Raw genomic sequence first — 8,785 nt, 5'->3', positions numbered from 1 at the left:
TTAATCCTCACTAAAGTCAGAATCGGCATCATGTTGATCACTCTCAGAATCACTGATGACATACTTGGCTACTGGTCTGTTCCTCTGTGGCCTCGTCCTTGCCGGAACCGCAACCACATCATCTTCATGACTAAGAGAAGATGCATCCTTCGAATCCGAAGAACTTCTCTCACTTGGTTCTGAGCTGCTGCTACCCGCCATATTATTCATCACAGTGCCACTTTTCTTATTGAATGGAGATGGCCTCATCTTCCTGACCTTCTTCTCTGGTGAAATCACCACGTTCTCCATCGGTTTCAGAAGCTCATCAATCAGTTGCTGACCCAATACCAGCTTAGCTGCTGCAGCTCCCTTCTTTTTTCCTGCCACAATGTTATTATTTGCTGTGTTCTTCTTGGGCGTTCCCCTCCTTTTCTTTGCACCTTGGACAGGGACAGCCATGGGTGAGTCTTCTGCTTCATCAAAATCTTCATCGCTCGAGACGACCTTCTTTTTCCCTGTTGGCTTCTTCGTGTCCTGCTTTTTCTTAGCACCTACTGGCTTAGCTGCTGCAGCTCCTTCGTTCTTTTTCCCAGTGTTCTTGGGCGTTTTCCTCCCTTTCTTAGCACCTTGGACAGCCACGGGTACTTCAAATTCAGAATCTGAGTCTTCTGCTTCATCAAAATCTTCGTCGCTCGAGACGAGCTTTTTCCCTGTTGGGTTCTTCGTGTGCTGCTTTTTCTTTGCACCACCATCATTATCTTCATCCTTCTCAGCAACTGTTTCCAAATGTTGAGCGTTGTCTTCTTCACCGTCGGAAATCTCTGTGTACACTGCATGTGGCTTCTGGGCCACCCTTCTGCTAGGCTCCTTCCTTGGCTCTATGACCTCGTCAGCAGCATCCATGGCTACACAAACAAAATAGAAACCAAACTCAAAAACCATTCAATGCCTGCACCAAAAAGAAGGCTGTTTCAGGAGGTGATCTTTACCAGATTTATCTGAGGGAGAAGAATCGAGGTTATATTGTGCCAATCGGTCTTTGAGCTCAAGCAGTTCATCTTCTTCATCGTCACTTACCATAGCCTTCTTTTTAGCAGCAGGCTTTTTCGGTCCCTTCTTTTTAGGTTGTTGAGGTACCTCTGCAAATAATGTTGCTCTATATTAGCGTTAATCCAAATTAAATTATGAGTGCAGAAAGGATGAAAAATTTTCAAGGCAAGTCAATTACCATTCTGTGCTGCTATACTTGCTGTTGGTTCAGGTTCAACATCCATCTCTTCAATGACGTTGGCCTTTTTGCTGTTGTTCTTTCTTTGTTTTTTCCCGACTTGACGGAATATCTTTGCAGCATCGCCGGCCATGTTATTCAATTCATACTCATCATCCTTGGCTTCTTGCAATGCTTGAGCCTGCACATTCAATAGTAGCGTAACAAAAGTGAAGGATGAACTCTTCTTTCTCCCACAAAGAAACAAGATAACAAAGACAGCCAGGTTTATAGTAAGCATACATCGAACTGATCCAGGAAAGCATCAAGATCCTTGAGCCATAATGACTCTGGTGTGGCCCTATTCAGTTCTTCAACATCGCCGTGGAGTTTATCTCTTTGTGCACAGAGTTCTTGAACCTTTTCCAGCGTCAAGGTCCCGATTGCCATTGAAAGCAAGTACTCGTAGCCTTTTTCATCACTTTCTTCATTCTCTTCGCCATCCTGAGTTGCACCTGCAACAGCAGGATCTGCATTCTTGCTCTTCTTTGGGAATTTAGAGAAGCCTTTCCTGTTTAGTTCATCTAGCAGCTCTGCTCTCTTTCTATTGCTCACTATGATCTCTCCTTTCACCACACCAAGGATGAACCTCACCTTGTTATCCAATTTTGTTAGTTCTTGAGTAAGATTCTCCAGTATCACTCGCTGCAAAATGGCAAAGATTTCAGTAAAAGAAGACTCAACCCTTCAGACATTAAAGAGGAGAAACAGATTATCAATTAGCTACCTTTCTTTTCTCATAGAAAGCTCGCCTAATGGGAACAAACTCCTCCAGAACTGACAAAAAAAAAGAAAAAGTTCAGGCATTCAGAAAAGCTCAATACAATTGAATGAAACCATAAATGAATAAAAGGAGTGGTGCATCGATTTTGTTCACCTTTCTCAGGGCTGTCATATCTCTTGATATTGCCATCTACATCAAAGAGGTGCATGTTGCTGGTACTTATGGTAGTTGTCATCTTGAATTTCTTCAGCAGTCCTTCCTGAAGAGCAATCTTCATGTTTTGCTCAGACAGCAAAACCTCAAAATGTACTCTTGTATCAGTGTTGTATTCCTTGTAGTCCTGCATGATTGACAAGAATGGAAATGTTATAAATGTACTCAATATTTGCTTATACTGAGATCACAAAACCGTTACGGACTTTGATGAATGGCTCCTTGATCTTCTCATTCCCAGTCATCATGGACTCCAAGAATTCCTTGTAATCCTGTGTCCACCTACGAATAGGCAGCTCTATAATTCTCAAGGTTGTTTCATTGATTTGCTCTATGATTCCACTAACTGTATAACTCGCACCAGCTTCCTTTGTAGCAGATTTTTCAATGGTTCCCTATAAGGGATTAGGAAGTATTAGCAAAACATTTCACAATTATAGAATGGTTTAGTTAGTTTTACTGGGGAAGAGAACTTCAAAACGAAAAAAGGCTTAAAACATCTTTACCTTGAAGCCTTTGTACCAAGGATCCATTGGTTGCATACATTCCCCATTCAACAGTCGTTTAACATTAGCAACAATATCTCTTGGGTTATAATTTGGGACATAAGAACTCCACCCAGTCCCAATCCCTTCACTTCCATTAACCAAAATAATGGGTATGATAGGCATGTACCTAAATATCACATTAAAAGAAAGACTTATATAATTTCATGCAAAATTTAAGATGTAGCTGCCCATGATATGGGGGATACTCAAGTAACTACCATTTGGGTTCAATTGATTGTCCATCTTCTTTGAGGTAATCAAGAAGAATATCATCATCTTTAGGGAATAGGAAGCGTGTCAAAGGCGACAAACAGGTGAAGATATATCTTGCACTGGCATGATCTTTGCCTCCCTGATTTAAAAAAGGAAAAGATTTAGTTCTCAAACTTCAAAACCAAGAACAAGAGAGCAAAATGAGACAAAAAAGGAATACCCACTTGATTTCTGGTACCAAACTGCCCTAGTGGAAGCAAAAGGTTGATATTGTTGCTTCCCACATAATCTTGAGACATACCAATAATGGTACTAGCAAGACTCTGTTCACCGTGATGGTATGCAGAATGCTCTGATACATAACCAGAGAACTGTGCAACCTATTGAAAAAAAAAATCTTTTAGATGGGGAAAATTATTATCTTCTGCAACTAGACACAGTATATGACGTAAATATTCCATTGAAAGTACAAACACAGCTCTATTGTCATACCTTGGCCTGTGTGACAAAATTGCGCTTGAAAGAGCAGAAAAGGATTTTTCTTTGTCCTGGTTTTAGACCATCAAGCATGGATGGAATTGATCTTTCCAAATCAGCTCGAGAGAACAGAATCAGCTCCTTGTTGACAAAATCCCTGTACTTGATGAGATTTTCATTCTGATCAAGGTAAGTTCCTTCCTGAAACATACCAGAAATCATCCAATTATAAAAACAAGAAACATAAGCTAGCGGGATCTTCGTGAAGATGCAGCAAACTGAGTACCTGATACTGTTTAAGCCAAGTCTTCCTCTCTTCTACCTTCTTCTTGCTGAATGCCAACTCAATGGCGTCCCCATCATGATCATCCACCCACAAAAAATCTTTCTTATGTTTCACAAGATCTTTGAAGTACTCTTTTCCTTCTTTTGAGGTACTTGTGCCCAACCCCTGCATAAGGCCACAAAAGCAAGCATTAGAACGACCAAATTAAGGCTGCTGAGTTTCTTCAAGAATGTAAAGGCTCGTGGGTTCTTCTATGCCACAATACAAGAACCAACCTTGCATTATCCAAAATATAAACAACAGACCTTATAGTATTTGATAGTCCAACCACGTGTACTTCCTCCCAAGCTTTCCTTCCATGATTCATACTCAGGCATGGAATAGAAAGATAATACCTTGCTATTTTTATTTGTTGCCTGCAGAGAAAAATGAAATATTAGCTCATCAAGTATTTTCACAGAAGATCAAATCTGTTGTAGTTGGCATTTACACTGACCTTTACTATTGGAGTGATGAATTCCACTAAGAATGAAGGTATTTTCAACAGAGATGGCCAGAAAGAATGTATGAAATTTATGAGCAGTCCTTTAATGTGAGAACCATCATGATCCTGCATCACTTTTGTTATCAGCTAAGGGCTTAGAAGGCAATGAAAATTAATTCTGGTGATTCACACACAGCAAACAGATTTCCAAATACAGAAAACTTTGACATGCTGACAGTTGGATAATAAGTAACACAGATAATATGTGCAAGTTGGTAGGTCTATATTGTACATGATTCTCACACACTGAATGATCCCTTCCAGCTTGACCTTTCATTGTTCACGATACACAAAATCTCAGAAAAACTAAGGCCGAATTGATTCAGGCCAACAACCACCCTTCATTTCAAGTTGCTAAAGGACTTTATCTCAAACCAAAAAACCATGAATCTACGACTTTCATTTGCATTAGAAAATATCAACTTCTGAAAACAAAGAAAGGAACCAAGGAACTTCACCTGATCAGTCATGATCATAAGGTGGCCATATCGAAGGGACTTGAGATTGTCATACTCCTTTCCTTGCTGCAACCCAAGAATTCTCTTGATGTTCTGGATCTCCGCATTATCCATTATCTGTTTATGACTAGCTTCTCTTACATTCAACAGTTTTCCTCTCAATGGGAACACTCCATAATGATTCCGACCCACAACTGAGATACCTGCCATCTACACAAACAAGTACATGCTAAGCAAATGAGCTTCTCTTGCAAAATTCTAAAGCAGTGCACCAATCTCTGGTTGAAATTTCTTACTGCAAGAGCTTTGGCCGAATCTCCTTCAGTCAAAATCAAGGTGCATTTCTCAGAATTCTTTCCCCCTGCTTCATTAGCATCATCTAGCTTTGTAATACCTGTCAGCCTCTGCCTCTTAGTTCCATCGGTCTTCTTGAGATCTTTGCTTTGTTTGAAGTCTGCCCACGAAAGCAAACTCTCCACAACTCCAGACTTGGCCACTGCATCAGAAACCAAAATAATAGCAAAAAGTCAGGATTCTCTTCAGAAATCAATGTCGTGGGAGCAATAAGAGGCATAGGAACCAGAAAATGCATGCCTTTCTTCAGAAACTCTTGTGAGAGTTCACATTTTGATCCAAAACTTCCTTGGCGAGTTGTCAAGGTCTCCTTAGTTTGTGAATCGAACGCAGGGTTGTCAATGAGAACATTGACGAAAACCCACAAATGGTTCCTGACAGTATGGGCTTTTAATCCGGCGTTTTTGTTCTTCTTGTTTACAATGTTCATGATATGATTTGATATCTGGCTTGTAACATATTCAACATGGGTTCCACCTTTAATGGTAGCAATGCTGTTAACAAAGCTGACCTGAAACAGCAAAAGATGCAAAATTCACGCATAGGAATTGACAAACAACATGAGCATAATGGCAACATCTCAGTTTGTAGATTAGGTAGGAAAAGGTACCTGTTGGAATTGCCCTTCACTTAGACTCACGCATATCTCCCATCTGTCATTCACTTTCTCCGTGATTCTGAGTAGCAGAGAAAAAAAATATTAGCAACATGAATTGAAAAATGCACAATTGAAAATATGAAAACAGTGAGGCAACAGATATTAAAATTTATCAAGGTACCTTGGCAGAGGCTCTGGTCTGGATTTGGATGCAGACTCCAAGTAGAGATTGACGTAATCGTTAAATGACTTCACGGGCACTCGCTGCCCATTCAGTTCAACCTTCACAGTCTTGCCAAGACAACCTGCTAGATCAATCACTCGTTTCTTCATCAGGGCTACCACATCGTCTTCCAAATGGGTCATGTTGAATTTTTCCAAGTCAGGCTTAAAGGCAACCTTGGTCCAGTTTTCTCCTTCCTTGCACTTGGTTATTGACGGTTCTGATTTGTTACCCATATTGTTTGTAAATACCTTCAGAGAAGAATAAATAAAAGTAAGGGAAGAGTTCGTAGCGCATTCTTTCTTGTCAAAGACAAAGCAACAAAGAAAAATCGAACTCCTCTGGAATGTGATACAAAAAATCAATACAAAAATGATGTGTGATATGAACATAAAGAAACGGAACCAGACAGAAAAATGCAAGCAAGAAAGCAATGAGTAGACAAACGCACAGAAACAAAGACAAGGAAGACTTCCAAGAAGTATTTAAACCAAACAATCCAAAAGGATACCCAAAATAAGAAGGAAATTGGAAGCATAAATGTCAATCCTTTGGTAAATATTCAAGTCTAGTTCCTAAACTATATACCGAAGGGAAAAAAGAGCACACAGTACATCAAAGAAACTAGTTTCACACAACCTAATGCCAAACCAAGAACCATGTAAAGAAAATGGACTAAACCAACGAAACCAAGTAAAGAATTTTTTTTTTATGTTATTTGATGAGTAAAGAATTGCATATACAATAACACCAAGACTTGGTGAAACTTAAGCAGCAAAAAAAATGCAGATCATTGACATACAATATTCGAACAGAAACAAAGACAAGTAAGAGTTCCAAAAGTATATAAACCAAACAAGCCAAAAGGATACCCAAATAAGAAGGAAATTGGAAGCATAAATGACAATCCTTTGGTAAATATTCAAGTCTAGTTCCTAAACTATATACCTAAAGGGAAAAAAGAGCACACAGTACATCAAAGAAATTATTTTCACACAACCTAATGCCAAACCAAGAACCATGTAAAGAAAATGGACCAAACCAACCAAACCAAGTAAAGAAAAATATTTTTATGCCTTTTCATGAGTAAAGAATTGCACATACAAAAATGCCAAGACTAGGTGAAACTTAAAGCAGCAAAAAAAAATGCTGATCATTGACATACAATATTCGAACAGAAACCCATTTTTAAGAAGGATAAGATGAGTATAAATGAAAAGGGAAAACTAAAACAACAACCAAAATGCAAAAAATTGAAACAACAATTCAAATTTTTACAAGAAAGATGAGAAAGAAATCTTTGGTACCTGCTTATACTTCTTCTGGCGCCTTCCATCGGCCGTCTGTATGATAAATTCTGTTGAGAATATGTTTGTAAGCTTAGCGCCATACCCGTTTCTACCGCCGGTTGTCTTCTTGACGGTATCATCGTAATTGCTGCTCGTCAGGAGGTGCCCAAATATCATCTCGGGAACATATACCCCTTCCTCCTGATGGATCTCAATGGGGACTCCATCTCCATTGTTGTAAACACTGATAGTGTTCTGTTCGCTGTCAATGTCGACCTTGATGGAGTTCATTGAGGGGTCCCTCTGCTTGTTATCAGCGGCGTTGACGAGGATCTCGTCGAAGATCTTGTAGAGGCCCGGGACGTAGCTGATCGATCGGTAGACCATATGATTGCCTTCGTAGACCCAGAGCGATTGGGTGTGCTTCTCGACCGAGCCGATGTAGGTGTCAGGACGGAGGAGGATGTGCTCGAGTTGGCTCTTTTTCTGGTACATCTCCTCGATGGTCTTTGCCGGCTGTGTTCCGGCTGGCGGTTTCAGGCTTTCCACTGTAGCGGATCCCGGCACGTTTGCGTCGAGGCCATTGCTGGGCTGCAATGGTTTCTTGGTGATCGCCATGGGTGGTGGTGGTCGACACAGAGATTGTGTCTCGAGAGAGAGAGAGAGCAAAATGAGGGTCGAAGAGGGGAAGGCAGAGATTTTAAACTTAAACAGGGGAGATTCTTTTAACGGTCATGTTTTTTGAATTTTGAATTTTGAATTGAGAGTTTTAGTTTTTAAACGGAGGGTGGAGACTTAGGTTGGGAGGATCGGACGGCTGTGGGAGAGTTCTCCTTGCCTGGAGGTGATAAGCCCGTGTGTAGGGCTGTAAGTAGGGGTGTCAACGGGTATGGTTTACCCGGACCAAACCCTATAGGTTCCGGGTATGGTGACAAATAAGAAGACCCGGGTCCGGACCTGAAGGTCCGATTAATAATGGACCCGGGTCCGGACCCGAAGGTCCGATTAATAATGGACCCGGGTATAGTTTGTGAAATTTTATACCAGACCCGGGCCTGACCCAAGTTTCAATTAAGACCGGCAATTTTTCAATGTAAAAATGATAAAAATATTATTTTACTGGGTATGATCCTGGTCGGGTTTATGTAGTTCTTATCGGGTTTGGGTGTGGTTTCTCTTATAATAGACTTGGTTAAACCTTGGTCTGAACCTGATACCATACCTGAAAATATGTTCCAAGTCTGGTTCCACCTTGGTTCGAACCAAACCCGACCCGTTGACACCGCTAGCTGTAAGTGTCAACGGGTGGAGTTTGGTTCATACCTAGGTGGCAACGAACCCATATTTGATGTGTCAACCAGTCGAGTTTGGTTCGGACCTAGGTGAAAATGAACCCATATTTTATGTGTCAGCCGGTCGAGTTTGGTTCGAACCTAGATCGTAATAAACCTGATTTGAGATGCTAGTACTAGGTCTTAACAGGGGTCCAATTGAACCTTTATGAGAGAAACCATACCAGGATCCTATAAGAATTACATGAACCAGACCTAGACCAAACCTGGTAAAATAATATTTTCTTTATCTTTTTTACATCCACAAATTGTGGATC

General features: G+C 40.5%; 1 protein-coding gene across 1 annotated transcript; it reads right to left on the bottom strand.

The window, feature by feature from the left end:
- Positions 1-7,794, bottom strand: LOC149828891 (DNA topoisomerase 2-like). Its single transcript, XM_090017164.1, has 20 exons — positions 7,195-7,794; positions 5,846-6,138; positions 5,677-5,743; positions 5,307-5,577; positions 5,009-5,208; positions 4,713-4,922; positions 4,207-4,320; positions 4,016-4,126; positions 3,711-3,875; positions 3,440-3,625; positions 3,172-3,327; positions 2,953-3,086; positions 2,693-2,861; positions 2,393-2,581; positions 2,127-2,313; positions 1,977-2,026; positions 1,493-1,894; positions 1,211-1,391; positions 972-1,121; positions 1-887 (listed from the first exon to the last, which is right to left on the bottom strand). Exons 1-20 carry the CDS (start codon positions 7,792-7,794, stop codon positions 1-3), a joined length of 4,722 nt encoding a protein of 1,573 aa, XP_089873290.1.
- Between the last annotated feature and the right edge of the window lie 991 nt (positions 7,795-8,785).

Source organism: Nuphar pumila, chromosome 9 (genome assembly GCF_984573655.1).
Source record: "Nuphar pumila chromosome 9, dmNupPumi1.hap1.1, whole genome shotgun sequence".
Taxonomy (NCBI): Eukaryota; Viridiplantae; Streptophyta; class Magnoliopsida; order Nymphaeales; family Nymphaeaceae; genus Nuphar; species Nuphar pumila.
The sequence above is the reverse complement of the archived record's forward strand: the minus strand, read 5'-3'. Positions and strand labels throughout refer to the sequence as shown.